This window comes from Drosophila subpulchrella, chromosome X, assembly GCF_014743375.2.
Source record: "Drosophila subpulchrella strain 33 F10 #4 breed RU33 chromosome X, RU_Dsub_v1.1 Primary Assembly, whole genome shotgun sequence".
Classification (NCBI taxonomy): domain Eukaryota; kingdom Metazoa; phylum Arthropoda; class Insecta; order Diptera; family Drosophilidae; genus Drosophila; species Drosophila subpulchrella.
The window spans coordinates 22,936,117-22,955,275 of NC_050613.1; the positions used below are offsets into that span (position 1 = coordinate 22,936,117).

General features: G+C 35.7%; 1 protein-coding gene across 2 annotated transcripts in view; it reads right to left on the reverse strand.

Annotated features, from left to right (window-relative positions):
* The window catches only part of LOC119557634, a 28,350-nt gene that overhangs the window by 4,277 nt on the left and 4,914 nt on the right, over positions 1-19,159 (reverse strand). For both annotated transcript variants that reach the window (XM_037870467.1, XM_037870466.1), the window contains exons 3-5: positions 3,847-4,245; positions 1,588-1,760; positions 208-324 (exon numbers count right to left, since the gene is read on the reverse strand). In XM_037870467.1, the coding sequence (XP_037726395.1) occupies positions 208-324; positions 1,588-1,760; positions 3,847-4,058 (502 nt within the window). In that variant the 5' untranslated portion in view covers positions 4,059-4,245. The remainder of the gene's footprint in view (positions 1-207; positions 325-1,587; positions 1,761-3,846; positions 4,246-19,159) is intronic.

Consider the following 19,159-nt stretch of genomic DNA (forward strand, 5'->3'; position numbering starts at 1 on the left):
CATTTAAATTTACTATAATTGTTATAATTGCTTTAGATTCCAATTTTTGCATGTAAAATAGCTCAGAATTTTTATAGAAAATGTTAAGATCAGCTTAACTTTTTTAGCTTAAGCATTGATAAATCTTTCTGTCACATGTCGAAATGCTTAAAGGAGATGCTTAATTTCGGTAAGTATTTTTGCCCTTCTTTGACCACCTGAACTCACCTGATATCACCTTCTTGGCCAGCGATTCCGTGCAGAATGTTTGTCTCTTGAGCGGATAGCGTATCGCTATGAATCGCTCGATGGTGAAGCACACAGCTATGTAAATCGAGATGTAACCTGTCCGGAGAAACAGAGAAAGCAATTGTTAGTGGGTGTGGGGGTACAACATAGACACAATCAGTGGTGCACTTGAAGAAATTTAGTAGCGTGGTGAATACAATCTCCATTTTTATATATGGTTAACGCTTAAATGTTATAAATGTTATTCAAGATCAATAAGAATAATGCTTTCTTAAATTGAGAAAAGGCCATAAAAATAATTTTTATTAGTGAAAGCAACCCACTTTTGAATAAGAAGAATTTCCTTAGAGGAGGACTTTTCAAATAATATAATTTTCCGTGTATCCTGGGGATTATAAACACCCGTAGCTCCTCTGTTAATCCCCCGAACCACCCATTTTTGACCCCACCTCAATTTATTCGCTGCCTGGGCTGTCAATTTATTCAAAACGCTGCGCACTCTAAACGATTGACGTCCGTGCCTCGCTGATGAGTCCCGTTTTGGGTTTAGGTTGTTGAGGGGGTGGGAAATGGTCGCTGGAAGTGCGGGAAATTGTAGGAAAAAATATGTTGGGGGGGGGGGGGGGGCTGGGAGAATTGGTTATCGTATGGCAGTGAGCCTCAGCTGACCGCTGGCATTTCGCAGAAAGCGCTGCTAACTATACCTCGTAAATTGGCAGAGCTCAATGAAATTGATGCACAGCAGCAGCACCAGCCGCAGGTGCAATTCGAATTGATGGGCCCGTCCCGGGAATCCGGGGATATTGGGATCGTGGGGGGCCAACCGGGGTACTGGGGAATTTATGGAATCCACACCATTCCACTTAGTGCTCTCCCAACGTTGCAGTCGGACAATTTCCCCCACAAGAAATTGTTTTCGCAGCACGAAATTTACGCTTTTCATTTTTTACGGCTCGTTTTAAAATTAATAAACAATACTACAAGAATTTGCCAAATAGTTGGCAATGATACTATTAATATGTTTAAAAATAATAATAAGTCTACAGAAATGTTGAATCATTTATGAAGGTGTCTAAAAGTATGCAGTGAAAAGAAGTAGATTGTTTTTCTGAGTATAATCAAAGAACTTACGGACTTTAAATATATCATAGCATACTTTTATTTATTTATTTATTTACTAAAGATGTTAGTAAAGTTTACAAAACTAAAACTAACATAGGGGGTTGTAGTGCTAGCTGCGGGGCCTTCGACTACAATCATAGCATACTTTTAAGCACCTTTTTAGGAGATTTTAGAGGAACCTTCGATTTGTATGGTTTCTTGAGCCCCTCATCTTCTTTTAATCAACCGAGTACTCACCAAAACTGTCGCACAGCCAGACAAAGTACCCATAGAGCTGCCAGTAAATTTGTAAATGGTATTTGGGATAATCGTAGTGCTGGAGCGAGAGGATCAATTGACAGGTCAGGTAGGCAATATCCGTGATGGCCAGGGCCGTTAGATAAATGTTCGTGGTGCACCTCATGCGCTTTCTGAAAAAGGGGCGAGAAGAATCGGAAAGAATTGCAATTTGTGTTTATTCTGGTGGGTATTTCGTTTTCGCCGCATTTCGAAATCAGGCCAAACCATTTTGGTGGACAATGCAAAACGCTGCCAAGTGCAACACCAATTGAAATAGCAAATTGCCTGAAAGCAAAACGGGCTGAGGGGCATTGGAGAATTCCATGGGGGTTGGGGTTGAATTTCCCCAGGGCTTTTGGGATGGGGGGGGGGCGGTCTGGTTGAGGGGGCGTTGGGCATTTTCCGAAATGCGCACAAATGTCGGCACAGTCATAAAGCCAAAAGATGAACAACAAAAACTAACTGTTAACATTTAGTTTTCTCTCTGGCATCGCCCGCAGCTCTGATAGTTAAATTTCCTTGTATTTTCACAAAATAAAATGAAGAAATGAAAACATTAAATTAAAAAGCCATTTATGCCAGTCAGGTTGCTTAAAATTGCAAAGTAGTAAGATTGAAAATGAATAAATCAATTTGGAAAAAGAAAGCTGTCTGTATATACTAAATATATATATTTTCCCCTATATTACGTTTAATTATAAATTTTAAAAGCAATAATAACAAGACTTTTTTATTTAATCAAGACTTAAATGTATATGTAAATGTATAAAGTTAATGTTAAAATTTTTTTTAAAGATCTAACGAACGTTTTTAAAGTAATTATTATAACATTTAAAGAATTGTCAAGTAAATAATTATTTTTTGACCATTTCTAGACCTTGAAATGTGATATTATTTGGTTCCACATTTTGTGCTTTGCCCCAGTTTTCCTGGAAAATGCTCATTTGGTGTCATAGCAGACAGCTTGCCGTACAGAGCACTTGCAACTGTCGCATATTTTCCGGCAAACATAAAAAACACACTCACACACTTTGCTTATCTGTGTGGCAGCAGCAAAAACAACAAGATATGCATTTTTGCATTTGGCACATAAAATGGCTCTTATTGTTTCAGTTATTGTTATTGTTGTTGTTGCACTTGTCCTTACTGCAGTTTTTGTTGTTGGCGGTGTGGAAATGATTTTAAAGTGCAGCGGTGGCTACAATTAAATGTCGTGTTTAATGCGCTGCGTACCTGCTCGCTGCTTCACTCGTGTTCCACTTGTTTCACAGACATATAGTTGGGTGCACTCAGCGAAAATTATGATACTAACCTATCATATAAAATTATAACAAAAAAAATAGTTTAAAAGGTTTACAACTACTCAACAAAAGGAAATATTTTATTTCACAGACCTTTTCCCTTTCTGTGATTTTTATTGCCTTGGTCCTTAATTCAAGCTCCTCAAATAAGACTTTCAAATATAAATTTGATGTATATTCTTAAATCTAATTTATTTCCAATTACTATTTTAGTTATTATTATTAGAATTCAAAATAATATGGCATTCCATATTTAAAAGCAGCAAAAATACAAATTTTGGGGATATCTTAAAATAACTAATACAACTTTCAAATATAAATTTGATGCATATTTTAAAATCTAATTTATTTCCAATTAGTATTTTAGTTATTATTATTAGAATTCAAAATTATATAGTATTCCATATTTAAAAGCAGCAAAACTACAATGAGGATACCTTAAAATAGTTAATCCTACGTTTTAATTAGTTTTAAATAAAATATATCTTTCTTTTTTTTTAACCAACATTTTATAATTTAAGTCTTTAACTTAAGCCTGATAAATTTGAGTTTAAAATATATATCAAATATTGTATGTTTTCTACTATAACAAATCTTTAAATGTTGTGTTGCATATTTCAGGGCACCAAATAAATTGATTTCCAATTCAAAGGAATACTTGATATACCGTACTGAATTTCATTTACTCTATCTTGTTTAGCTCTTTTTTAAAATACCTTTAAAATTCTATCGAACTAATATTTACCATAAAATGGAAAACTTTTCTGTCCCTGTTGAATGCATAAAATAACAGTGCCTAAAGGCCACGCCCACTCCATTGCCCAAAATCGGCTGGGCAATAATCCAGCAACAATAACAACCGAAATGTGGGAGGGGGGGGTGAGAGGACATGTGTGGGGGATACAAGTGCACTTACCGCGTCAAAACATAAATGCTCACTGAATTTCCCAATAGTCCAATAACAAAAACGCACGGCACCAAAATGCGTTGGACAACATGCCGCACTTCCGCCATATCCGCATCCGAAAACATTTCGCCAACAGTCGCGTTTCCGAGCGTCGCCGCCTCTGCCGCTGCCGCTGCCGCTGCCTCAGTCAGCGTCGCCGTCGACGTCGAGGACATTGTCATGACTGCTGCCTCTGCCACGCCTCCCCACCCGCTAACTCCTTCTTTTCACCGCCTATCCTGGCCACTTGAGTTTGGCCCGTATCGGTTGCGTTTTCCCGATTTTCCCAGTCTCCACTCGATTTCGATTCCAATTGCACTTTTGTCAGCAGCCAAAGCACACACACACACACGCCCACTGCCACGCCCACTGGAAGAAAATGGGAAAAAGGAGATCGTAAGTTAGGATACTTTTACCTTCTTTATAAAGAGCATAGAAAAATAGGATTATATTAGAGTTTATATATTATATTATATTACAATTTATATATACCATCGAAATCTCTAGAGCTACAAAATCAATGATATAGGTGTCTAAAAGTATGCAGTGAAAAATAAACTACGCTTTTGGAATAAATCATAAATCATAACCATAAAACCAGAGACCAACTCCATTTTAGGAAGTTAGGATAAGAATCAAGACGTCTGGAAAAATGTTCCGCTTGAGCAAGTAATACATCACCGATCTTTGGGATTTTAAGATCTCATTCTATATCTCTAGTTCTCATAAACCAGGGGCTATTACAAATTGATCTAACGTTCTTACTTTGCGCTAGTCTTACTTTATTGAGGATTGATTTAGACGCTATAACGCTTATAACGCTTATTTCCAGATTGGACTTAGGATCGATCTTATACTTAACAGATCTTATAGTATTTTATTGCATACTTTTAAGCACCTGCGGTTTTTTGTGTCACTTTCGATTGAGAATTGGAAACTCGGGGAGGAAAAGGGTATATTGTATTCGTTGGATAGTATATAACAGATAGAATAAATAGATAGTATTCGACCATATAAAGTATATATATTCTTAATCAGGATAACTAGCTGTGTTGATCTAGCCATAACCATCTTCATGTCCGTCCGTATTAACACTGATAATTCGGAAACCATAAAAACTATATAGTTGGTATTAAGCATGCAGATTCTATAGATTCTTGCGCAGCACAAGATTGTTCTTGTTTTCAGAATGTCAAAATCCCAAAGTTAAAAATTTTAAAAAATTAAACAAACAATTTCAAGCTTTCATAGACCAATTAGTAGAAGTAATACAAACGGTGACCCACTTTTATACCTCCAGGAATAGCAAATAGGTATTCCCAAAATGCAGGATGGCAGTGAAGACAAATGAACAAGGCGAAAATCAACACTTTGCAGCAATATAATTTCGCACGCTAATCATTCGACATCCTTCCTCGGCTGCTGTTTCCTTTTTCATTCGACAACACCGAATGATTTATGGCCAACTCGGATTGGCATTGATATTGGCCAACAATCGGCAGATACAGATAGGAGTTGGCCAGGAGAAAGGCAAAGAGAAAAGAGGAGAAAGCAGTAGGTGGATATGGCCAGTGGCTCTGTCTTGCAGCTGTTTGTTGCAGATTTTTGCAGCAAACCACTCGAATATTTGCCTCGAATTACATTTCGCACACACACACCCAGCCCGCATAGAAAGTTCACTTATTTATTTGGTTTTCAATTTCGGGGGGCTTTTTCGCTTATTTCTTTTGTTTCAGTTTGCAACCCATTTCACCAATTTTCCCGATTTTCCCACGCTTTTTACCACCCACACACACACACACACACATACTGGGCAGACAAATTGCGCGTAAAATAAAACTGAAATTGCAATTGCAGCAGAGGGCAACTGCAAAAAACATAAGCAACAAAATAAAGCGAAATAGAAAATCGCAAATAGACAAAAGCAGAGCAAGGAATTGGAAAGCGTTTTAAAAACAATAAAAGTGGCAAATTCACAGTCAAGTCCCCGCCCCTCGAAATTCGCAAATATTGCACGTACGTGGGTGAAAAAACAAAAACCCAGAATCGAAAACCGAAAAACGAAAAACGATATTCGTTGCATTAAGCGAACTTTGGAAATCCAAACAAAATGCTTTTATTTTCGCCGGCCACATCTGATGACATTTGAGAGTTTTAAAAGGTTAAAAAAGAGTGGTAGGGTGTGAGATAATGTACCCATTAATTGGTTGTTAAGAAAACTGCTTTGTTGTCACTAGACATTTTAGCTTTTTGTTCTGGATCATAAGGTTTTCAAAGGGTTTGGTTTGTAGTCCTCAAATTAAAATAGATATATTTTAAATTAACATAACATGGACTTAGGATTATATTAGGTTAATCAACTTTTCGGATCCACTTTTCATAAAGCAATTATTGGAAAAATTATGTTAATTAAAAAAACTGAATCAAAGATTCTAAAATTTTAGAATAATTAGAATTAGAATTTTAAAAATAAAATATAACAAATTTATAGAGAATTAAACGAAAATCATTGATCAATCAATAAGAAATATCATAAATTCATTGATTAAATGTAAACATTGTATAAAAATCCTTTAAATGTACACCTCTACGAAAGTCAAGTAAAGTGAGTACTAAACCTCAATTATATTTTTATTTTATACCCCCCTATTCGCGCAGTGCAGTCCATCTGTGCTTTTAAATAAAGCCCAGGCCACAGGACCTGTAAGGTCCTGCCTCAGTTATCAATGAATGAATATGGAAATGGCTGAATGAATGCGGGAATGAATGGGCATGAATGAATGAATAGATGACTAGCTGGCTGACTGAATAATTGAATGAATGCGTGAATGAACGGCGCCTGAGAGGAAAATGGCGGAATATGGCTAAAAGTCCGCGGAGTGGAACGGAATGAAATGGGATAAAACGGCCTCATATTTTTGTTGTTTTTCGTTCTGCTATTTTTTTTTTTGCATTTTACAATACGTCGCTTTTTCTTCTTCCTTAGGCTGTACTTAGTTGTTGTTGTTGTTGTGGCAGCCGCAAGTAAACAAAGGGTTTTTGTTGCCGGTTTTGTTGTTTCTCCCAGCGGTTTCCATACACATCTCTTTTTTAAGCAACAGAATTATTTTTTTCGGGCGCCCAAAATTTAATGGGTATTTATAAGGGGTTTTAGTTTTTAATTAAGGTATTTTATAATGGGAAGTAAAATATTTTAAGTACCTAAAAATCGAATTTCCTTTTAGTTTTAGTTTTATTTTTTAATTAAGGTATTTTATAATGTGAAGTAAAATATTTTAAATACCTAAAAATCGAAATTCCTTTTAGTTTTAGTTTTAGTTTTTAATTAAGGTATTTTACAATGTGAAGTAAAATATTTTAAATACCTAAAAATCTAATTTTCATTTAGTTTTAGTTTTAGTTTTTAATTAAGGTATTTTATAATGTGAAGTAAAATATTTTAAGTACCTAAAAATCGAATTTCCTTTTCTTACACAGGCCAAAAATATAAATTGGCAATCGATTTTTTCATAACTCTTAAAAATATTTTGTAAGAACTCATTAAAATAGTTATTACGTATACGTAATATTATTACGTATACGAACAGGTCTTATAAACATATGTATACAAATGAAGTACCTAAATCATACAAATTCCCACATTTAAGAGACTTACTTTAATATTATTAATTATTATTTAATTAAAATCGCCACATTAAAGAGTTTTACATTTTCTTAGGGTATATCCTCGGCCATATCCTTTTCGTCCTTGGACACCTCTTGGTATATGTGTCATTTAGGCAGACCCAACAAAAGATGCCTAAATTAGCACACACACCGACACAAACTGGCGACAACACACTCACACACACCTGCGCGGTTGACAGTTACGTGTGAAAAAAGCGAAGCGAATTCTTCAGATTTTCCTCTCTCTTCGGTTTTTGTTGCTGCCAGGCCGTGTTCCACTTTCTTTTTTTTCCCCCCAGATGCAACAGAAAATTCTTACATTCTTCCAGTCTTTTTTTTTTTGCTCCCTTTGCATAATTAGTGAGTGGCTCAGTGGGTACAGCTACGGCAACAACAAAAATAATAATAATAATAGTAGCGACAAGAGAAGCTTGGGCAAGTCAAGTGGCTGTGTGCCATTTTCTCAGCACCTGCAAAAAATGTGCCTTGCTCCTAATTGGCAGCCAACTACAATGCAAAAGGAGAAAATGGCTTTAAACCCAGGTCCAAGGAACCAGAGCAAAAAAAAAAAAAGCGGGGAAATAAAGAAAAGCCTGCGGCCGCGTTTTCCCTGATTAGGATAAGTTGCATTTAAGCAACTTTTTAAAATTAACTTTAAATTGAAAACCAGTCTGGGAGAAATAACGCAAAAAAAACCCAGGACTACACTAAGAAAAAACACTTCCTTATTTAAGAAGTCTATGTAAAATATATGTTTAGCAAAACACTGATAAAAATGAATACAATATTTTTATTTAAATATTCTAAATTTATTAATGCCATTTTCTGGTTTTTCTTTTGGTAATTAAAATTAGTTTATGAATCCAGGAATTTTCCAGGTACATGATACTCTGTAGAAACCTCAATTTAAAATCCTAGGCCCCGATTTTTTCCCCCAGTGCAAGACCATCCCACTGGCCACATAAATCCACGAGGGCCAAGTCAACGCTTTTTGGGTTTTGTTTATCGTTGGCCGTCTTTCCAGCCCGGCAGCACTTCAGCTCCTTAACCCCAGTGCATTTTGTTTACCCAGAACCAGCAGCGGCAACAAGATAAAGTCAAATAGTTACAACAGCATCATGACAAGGCAGCCCCAGTCACTCACTTTGGAGTCGGAAAGAGTAGGAGAGAGTCAGACAGAAAGAGGGGGCATAGTCAGACAGAAAGAGGTGGGTATAGTCAGACAGAAGCGGTCAGTCAGCCAGTCAGTCAGTCAGGCAGTCAGTCAGTCAGTCATTCCATCAGGTTACCCTAGGTCCGAGTTTTGGAGTCAGCAGCCAAGGCATCCATTGCAGCCTTTGTGGCAAAACAAACAGGAGCGGAGTTGGCTGAGTTTGAGGGGGGGTTGTATAAAGGGTAGAATACAGAAGGGGGTCAGCAGTTCCGACAGCTTCTTCTTTTACTTCAAACTACAACAACGAGTGCGCTAAACTACACTACTACCGACTTTGTGGCATTGAGAACGTCGGCAAAAAAACCAAAGTTTGCCAAAGTTTAGACAGTTGCAAATTACCATTACCCTGGAATGGAAAAGTAACAAAATTTAACCGGGAGTTAAGATTTTAGTTATTTTTTGTACTTTCTTGAAAAGTTCACGAACAAATTAAAATAATTAGATATTTTTCAACTATTAGTTATGTTTCGTTTTTAACACAAGCCCCTGCTTAACCTCTACTTATGTGTAAGGTCTAACCTGAGGTTAATTTTAAGAATCTCGTAGACTTAACATCTACAAATCTATGATATTTCTTTTTAAAATCAAGTTAAGCAAGTTGAACAGAAAGTTGATCAGGTTTTCTTGTAGTCCCTATACCCTTTGAAAAAGTGGAGGAAAAAATATGCAAGTACAGTTTCCCCCAGGTATTTTTGCATTTGATTTTCAAGTTCTGTCTCGTCGCAGTCGGACTTTTGTGGTGAGTGTGGAAATGGGGGAAAAAAAAGCTGCGGGACTGGCAGGAGGACTGGCGAACTCGAGGAAAGAGAGGTATACAGATCGGGATACGGATGACTGTTGTCCGGGTTGAGGCCAAGGTGCAGCATTGCCGTGACAGCCCATCAACTTGCATTTCCCCCGATCTCACATCGTCGTCGCACCCCAGATTTCTTCAAACCCCCACCCTACTCTTTTTTGATGATGCCTTGGCTTGGCAGACAAAATTGCATTTCGCTCAAGGTGTGACCAGGTCCGAGTGCAATGGCAAGTCCCCTGCCAAGCATTTATAAATCGTGTGACAAGCAAGTACACGCAAAAAAAAATATCTCAAAACAGGTCTTAAATAAGTATCCTTTTTATAATTTATATTGCTATTATAAAAAGGGGAATAATAAGGGGAATTATATAAAAACAGGTCTTAAATAAGTATCCTTTTTATAATTTATATAGCTATTATAAAAAGGGGAATAATAAGGGGAATTATATCAAAACAGGTCTTAAATAAGTATCCTTTTTATAATTTATATTGCTATTATAAAAAGGGAAATAATAAAGGGGAATTATATAAAAACAGGTCTTAAATAAGTATCCTTTTTATAATTTATATAGCTATTATAAAAAGGGGAATTATTTAGGCATTTCCCCTTCTAAAGTAGGAAAAGAAAAATATTTATACATATCAAAGATACTTTTGAAATGACAAAAAAAAATTTTTTTTATTTTATTTATGTTTTTTAAAAGTTATCAAACATGTTCCTTTTCTAATAAATGTGTGATTAAATAATATAATGCAAAATTGATTGTTCCGAATTCATTTTTTATGGAACTAATTTAGTCATTTATCAAATCAATTGACTGTTCCAATATAAATTTGTATAGAACTAATTTTAGTATTTACCAAATGGTATACATTTTTTTCTTGCTGTGTAGAACCCCGGGGCAGGGGAACAGTGGGCGATGAGATTCTGCGGAAAGGACCAACGTCCATTGCCATAAAACTTAAACAAGTTATTTATGCACACGCGTTGCGTGCTTGAAGCTCGTTTTCAATTGCAGCTGGCAAATGTTTAAGAGCGTCGCAAAAGGCGGGGATGAAAGCGGGCGGAAAAATAGTGGGGGGGGGGGGTGGCCAGAATGCAAGGTGCATGAAAAGTGGGAAAAGCGGGGCCTGCGTTGGGGCCTTAAGTTATCAACATGGAATGCAATTTTCCAAACTGTCTATTTTCTATGCAAATTCGCTTGCATTTCACAACGCGCTGCGCTTTGCGCTTTTGCTCTCTATCTTACCCCCAGCCACGCCCACATTTTTTGCAGGGGGCGTAGGGGAGTAGGCGGTGGGAGAGGGGGGGGGGGGCAGTGGGTGCAGACAGGACATATCAGCCATATCAGGGAGCTGAGAGCGAAGAAAGCAGCAGTAGTGGGCACAAAAAATAAAAAAAACCGTCGCACAAACATGCAAATGTGTTGCATAGTTTAGGGCGCCCTCACACACGCACTCACACACACATACACACAAGCACATATCAAAAGCATCCTGACCCTGCCTGTGTGTGTGTGTGTGTTTGTGTGGCATATTAACTTGATATATATTTAGCTGGCAAATATAATGCTTACGACAGATTTTTTTTATTGCCTGGCAAAAAGTACAGGAATATAATTGGAAAAATGTTCCTCTAAGAATTTATTTTCGGACATCTATTCAATCAGATATACTTGAATATTACGTTTAAGGAGTATGGAAAAAAATAGTAAGTGAAATTAACATCATGCAATTGAAAATGTAATAAATAAATGTTTTTTCATAGCACATATTTCTATAATTTAAAAATATATCAATTGCTTGACAATTTAGAAATAAATCCTAATTTTCCCTAACCTTTTGACTGTTCTTTCTATCTTATAAGCTTTTAATTTTACCAGATATTTTTCTAACTATTGCAATCTGCTATCCTTTAAATTGCTGTAAATTCACGAACGAAAATGTCCTCTTAAATCCGAATTCAACTGGGGCACTTGGGCCTGGCTAATCAGCCAGTTCGCTGGCATTTTCTGTTGTTGCATCATTGATGGATGCCAAAGGCACTTGCAGCCGCACCCTTAACCCCTTGTCGCCCCCCTTTTGGGCAACGCTTACGAAGCTGCCACAAAATCAAGCCACATTGATGGAGAAAGCGCGTCAACGGCAATGAAAAACCAAATGAGCGCGCTTTGAGCGCCCCTCTCGATTAACACGTTGTGCCACATGGTAGCCACCGGGGGTGCGGTGGAGTGTTAAGGGCGGGGAGGGGGTGTGGTTTTGACGGAGGACTCTGCGATTGATGGGGGTCAGCGAAAAGCGCCGCTGAATTGAACCAAAAGCAGGCTAACGGACTCAACGGAGGCGTGACTTTTCAGCTACCCACGTGACTCCACGACCTATGGCTAAACACTCGGAAAATCTCTAGGCAAAAAGGATGTAAGTGAAAATATAGATTTGAAGATTTGAAGCTTTTTGAGGTATACCACTTTAAAATCAGGCTACAATTTTAACAGTTATGGAAACTATAATTGCATTTTGGGGTCACCATTTCGCAAAAACTTAGCATCATTAGTTAGTTTGAAATCAAATCATTTGAGAAATAAACCACAACATTTTAGAGATATACCACTTAAAAATGGGTATAAAATTGGTCAAGCTATGAGAATTCAAATTGCAGTTCGGGGTCACCATTTTGCAAAAACTAAGCATCATTAATTAGTTTAAAAGCAAATCATTCGAGAAATAAGCCACACAATTTTAGGGATATATCTCTTAAACATCGGTATAAAGTTGGTCAAGCTATGAGAATTCAAAGTGCAGTTCGGGGTCACCATTTTGCAAAAATTTGGCGTCATTAAAAAAATTTTAAAGCAAGTCATATGCAAAGCAAATCACAAACTTTCAGAGGTACACCACTTAAAAATCGTAATTAAATTCGTGAAGTTATGAAAAAAACAAGTTAAATTCGGGGTCACCTTTTCGAAAGAATATAAAACACAGATCTTTAAAGGTTAGAGGATATAATTAATCAAGCTTAAAGCTCAATGTGTGCAGTTTGGGGTCACCAATACCAAGCTACTTCTGCTTGATTCAAAACGATTTGCGCCACTGCTCAATTACACCGAGATAGCGATTGAAGGTGTTTTAGCTGCCAACACGTTGGTTTCGCATTTCGCAGGGCGATGAAATTTAGGAGCGTGTGAAGCAGAAGTAGCTGCGAATCCCTTCTGACATTGACAAATAGTGTGCGAAGTACAATGCAGGCGCACACACACAGGAGCACGCACACTCACACAGGAGCACACACACACACACACCCTCGCTAACTGACACACGCATGCCGTGGCAAAATGTGTTGCATACTTGCGGGCGCAAATTATTGCCAGCAGGCAGCTGCAGCTGCGACTCAGGACTCCAGCTCCTTCTGCTGATCCTGCTCCTGTTTCTGCTCCCTGCTCCCTGCTCCTCGCCAGTTTGCTAATTAACAAAGCACTTTACAGCTGTCCGGAGCGTTTGAGGCAAACGGGGCGCCAAAAGGGGGCGTACACTTGGAAAAACAAAACCAAAATATTTAGCTTGCCCTAAAAAAAGCTCTCACCTGCTTCACACAAAACCAAATTTAAATCTTCACCATACCAACAAAAAATATTTGAGCTTAAATGAATTGAAATTTCATAAATAAAAAACAAAATAAACTGTTTTTAATCCTACTTCTAAAAAAGTCTTTTCAAATATTCAATAAAAACCAACATACAATATTTAAAGCTTTAATTAAAATCAAATATCAATTTTTTTTTATAACTACTTTATATTTTATAGTATTTTAAAGCTTTATATCTAAAATATAATGTAAACATCAAAATAAAATATCTTTTTATTTATTCTCATAGGTCTATAAGGTCCATAGGTCTATTAAGATTAGAAACAACTTCAACAAACATTTTGATATTCTTTATAAGGCTTAAAACATCGGTTCAATTTTCAAGTAGCTTTGTTAAATTAGCTTATTATCCCCTAAGTCTTTGAAAATCCTTAGGTCCGTTCAAACTATAATCACCTATTTTTTCTCGCCGTGCAGTCATGCCTTACACCTTCCACCTGGCCCAAAAACAACAGCAGCAGACAGAGCCTTTAGGACCATCATCTCTACGCGAGCTTATCCCGTTTCTTGGGCCCTACACCGCCCCTGTGCCGCCCCCTCGGCTGCATTAATTAAATTTTATAACGCCGCCACTGCAGCTGGTTGTGTGGAAACACGTGACGCAGCAGAACGCGTTGCATAATTTGATGGCGCCACCGGCGACGGCGACAACGTTTAGAATTTGTCGCAAGTGTTCCGCTGCAACTCCGCCGGTTTATAGAACAGTCTATATAGGTTTATATCCTGATATTCCCATAGTCCATTTAACCGCTTTCACCAAACGGAGTGGGGATAACTGAGATCTATCTGGGATATTTTATATATTAAGATTGTACCTCATATTTTCTTAAAAATTAAAAAAACATTTTATCATACATCTTAAGAATAAGTACTTTGATTTTAATATTAATTTTATAATATAAGATTCTTTAATATACGGTAATATATTATTTTATTATTTATTTAATAATAATTAAATATTTTCTAACTCAAAACATTACAAGTAACTCCTATTACATTTTAATTTATAGTTTAAAATATTAAGTCACCTGTTTTAAACACATAAATCACTTTTACGAGGACTTAAACACTGACATAAAAATACAACTTTTAATTGCCCACCAAAAAACATTTAAATCTGTTTAGATAAATTCCGTATACCTTACCTAAATACCTTACTAAATACCTTTTTAATAGTTAGCTAATTGCCACTTAAAATTTCAAATTGAGAAAAAACTAACATTGTATTTAATTGAATAAGCACTTTAACGAGTGGCAGGCTTTAAACTTTAAACCTTGCTACGCATATTTATGAAAATCACACAAAGCATTTGCGTATAACAAATTCCATACAGAATTATAATATTGCCAATACAAGTTACAGCAATATTAATGTAAAATAATTCGGGTAAAAATAACTGGCCTAAGGCAATTTAATTATGCGTAAATGTGCCTTTGTAACAATAAACAAATCGAAAATTAATTAAGCAAGTTCTCGGTAAATATGGCTATAAAAACTTGTGCTTTTTTAAAATAATAATTGAAATTACACATGAATATTTTTATACGGGTAGTTGTTAGACTTTTTTCCATGTTTTTAGTACCATTTTCCTTCATTTCCGATTTTTTTAGTACCTACTTCTTTTGTTTATAATTGCATTATTAAAAAACAAATTGTTCCCGAATTGCCTGGAAGTTGTGAAAATGCGGATTGCCAGTTGACTTAATCCCATTAGTTGCATTACCCGCAATTACTCATAATTATTCATGTTGACGAGTGGTCGACCAACCATTTATTTATTTATTTATTCACCATTATCTTTTATGCGCTGTCAATTAATTGGCCCAAGGACTTGAGGCGCTTTTGTCCACGCCGAATAGAAATTAAGACCGGAATTGAAATGAAAATTTAACAATTTCGCAACTCTAATCTGCGCGGCAATAAAATGAAAATGCTGCAAGGAGCAAAACTTTGCCACGCGACGGAGGAAAATAAAAATGAAAATGAAAATAAAAATACAAATACATTTAAGTGGAAAAGCGTCACGAAAATGCGCAGACAGCAAAAGCGGAAAGTGTTTATATATATATATATATAGTATATATATGGGTGCCTCCATTGTTGCTAACTGCGCTGCGTTTATTTAGAAAGTTATTTCTCTCGCTCAGCGAAGGCAACAAAAAGTAACTAAAAATAAGCTCAGCCAAAATAAAAACATTGTTGCACATGCTCCACTCCACACCCAAAAAAAACAAAAAACGCAAAAAAATAAAACAAAATATGAAAAAATGAAAAAAGAACTAAAACAAGCTGGCAACAATGTTGTCTGTTGTTCAAGCTGAAAGCGGCGTGGAAAAGGGGGCGGCAGAAAAGGGGGCGCGGCTGCTGTGGGGGATTCCCCGCCTCATTAGCTCGGGGGATTGCCATGGATATGCTAAAAGGTTTTTATTATTATTTTATTCACTTTTTCGGCTGCTTTTCTCCCGCTTTGTTTTCCCCGCTGATGATTATTAATGGACTTATTTTGGGGAAATTTTAAGTTTGTTCGCTTATCAGCACTTCGAGTCGGTGACCTTGTTTCACAAAACTTACAATGGATTTTTAAGTATTCAGGAATTATTTTAATTAGTTCACAAAAAGGCAAAGCAAATAATTACAGAAAAATATCAAATATTATTTATAAATAATTAAAAAAAAATACTTTTTAAATGAAGTACAAAACAAATATCGAACTAAATAATTTAAAAAAATTTTAAAACGTTAGATTTGTTTTTCTCTCAATAAACAATTTTTCTATACTTCACAAAATTGATTACATAAATAAAAAAAATATGGTAAAAAATCCAAAAGGAAAAGTACTTTTTTAGTATTCACAAATATTAAAAAATAGAACAAGTACTGTAATAAATATTCCAAAAAACAAAAAAAAAAGTTAAAATTAGTTTTTCCTTCTATGAATAATTTTTCCATATTTCAAGAATAATTTTCCAGCTATTACTACTAATTTTGTCTTAAATAAAAATTAGAATCTTTTAAATAAAACCCAAGAGATTTAGTATTTTTCCAGTTCAAACACACTTTAATATAAATATTTAAGCAAGAAGCCCAAAAGCCTTCAACATTGTTTTTCCTTCTGCTTCGTATTATTTTACAATTCCCACCGGTAGCTGAAATTCCCCGAAATAACTTGGAATTGTAAATAGGATTCCATAGAATCGCATTGTCACCACACCTGACATTTTGCCATTCGGCTGTGCCTTTTGTTTAGTTTTTCATTATTTTCTTGGATTTTCCATGTGGTCAGCGTTCACAGCATTCACCTCAAACCATTGGTGCGCTCTGTTTCCATAGTACTGAATGCTATTTATTATTATTATTTAGCCATCATTTGGCTGGCAGTCAATTGGGCATTTTGTTTATAAACAATAAGTGAACAGGGCGCCGTGGAAAACAGCGTTTTGTGATGCAGCTCATAAAAATGGTCAGCGAGACAGGAGGAAAACCAGCGAAAACCCGAAAGAAACAATAAACACGAATGGCAAATATTTGTAAGCTTTCATCGGGGAAAAATTGGTGTTCGGGCCAAAAGGTGTTGATGGAAGCAAACAGAATTAAAAATTGTGTATTTTTAGTGCCAGTTAAACAGGGAAAGAAAAACTGGCAGGGTTTTATTTGATTTTTATTCTTATTTTCATTTTTATGTGACATAAACGTAAATTACCCATACGCAGTGGTGACAAATTTTATAAAAATAAATTAAAAAAATCAAAAGTAACGAACGAGTGCAATGAGAATTAATAAAATACTTCGTGCTCATTTTGTATCTCGTTTTGGTGTAATTTTTTGCCCGTTTTCACCCCTGTTTACTTTATTATGCGTAAGAGATTATAATGGCATTAATTACGTATACGCACAGGTGAACGCGGCACCAAGGCACGATGGGCACTTAATTAGTGTGCGTGTGTCGGCCTGTTTGTTTATGTTTAAATGTCTGACGGCTTGGGCAAACATTTTCCTACACTCATTAGCTTATTCAATGTTTGTTTGCCATTTTTATGTACATTTTTCCAGTCTGTTTGTGTTTTTCGGACGGAGACCGTTTGTTACTCTGTTGTTGGAAAAATATTTATGGAATACAGATGGTCAACTTGAAATTTATAAATAGTTTCCTTTAGTTATAAACATTTTTTCCAGTTTTATTGATTGTTTTAAAAGCTTGAAGTAAAAAATACTTTTTGCTAGTTAAAAGCATATGTATTTAATGACGAGAATGGAAAACAAGTTTTTTAAAAATAAACCCATGTTTTCTAGGCTTATATTTTGTTTAACAAGCTAATAAAAAGAACGTTTATGTATTTTGTGATAGGTTTTAAACAAGGATTTCATGATAAGGAATTTGTTAAAAATGTAACCACAGAGATCAGACATTTTTGAGCACATAAAAAAGTTCAAAGAACTAGAAAATGTCTAATAAATTTCCTAAAAAATCTAATAAACTTTCCCATAGTCTACAACACAAATCATATAAGTGCCATTAAAATGAAAGAAATCAAGAGCATTACTGCTTCACATTTATCAAAAGAATATTTTTGGTTGACCCGCTTTGTAATTTTGTTTTGCGGCTATTCAAAACGATTCAAAACGATTCAAAACGATTGCCCCTGGTTGCAGAGTTTTGGAATTTTTGTCAGCATGACATTTGAATTTGCATAATTAATCAATTAATGCTGCGATTTTAGAGTCTGGCATTTGGCGAAAAGGGGGATATTCGTGGGCGTCACGTGCATAAATTTGCGCTCGTTTCATTTTCATTTCTGAATACGTACCATTTTTAAGCCGCGCACGTGCTATGACCGATGTACGTATATTTTTGAACATATATATGGGTATCTATGGGTATATCTATGGGATATACATATACAGCCAACGAAGTACCAAAAATGTGGGGGGAACGTGGCAGTTAACATTTAATTTGATATGCGCTTTGTTTGCCCAGCGACATGGACATGTCAATTATTTAATGCTTAACGTTTAGTGCCTTATTGCATTTCAATTTTCCATTTTGCCATTTGACTCAATGCACTTTTATCGCCGGCCATTCGATATTCAGCCAAATTACGTGAGCAGAATGGCAAAAAAAGAAGCACTTGTTATTAAATTGGCCCTAAATTGGCTGATATTAGGATACTAAATGAGACGTGTTGGTAATTTTATTACAGACAATGCATATATTATTAGATCCTTTAAAAAAAATATAATCACTGTTATTATTCCTAATTTAACTGTTTGAAAACAGCTTGATTTTGTCCATATTAAATTTAAAAAAAAAGTTTGAGTAAGGAGACTATTAATTATTTATATGGCTTCCCTGTATGTTTGCAATTAATTTTTAACGATTATTGCAAAGAAATCTCATCAAATTAATAGGCAATAAATTCGGAATTCAATTGAAGAATGAATTCAACAAAAATCCAATCAATTGCAAATTTTATTTATTTATTTTGCAATTTAATGACGTATTTATTGACCATTATTTTGATGATTTTGCTAGCCTTTTTTTGCACAATTTCGGCTTAGTGCGTAAAAGATATTTATTTTTTCAAAACAGAACTCGACTGTCAAGATTATAATACATTTTGTACCTGTAGATAATTCGCTCTAGCTGAGTCATTTTCCGAAGACTTTTCCGATTTCCCTTTTTTTTTTTGTCGAGGGGTTAAGAGATATGGGCAAACGACATTGGGCTGTCAGGGGTTTTAGTACTTCCTCTCGTTTTTCGGCTGTTTATTTTGGTTGAGGGGTTCGTCATTAGACGGCTGCTGATTCAGTGTCCATTGCCTAATGGATATGGCTTTGCCCCAACAATCCACCCTGTACCCCCTTAAATTTTCGCAGCCATTTTCCACATTTTCCCCAGCTTTCCTCGACTTTCCTGTCATGTTTCACCTGCCAGCTGAATGCATTTGATTTGATATTTTCTGTCAT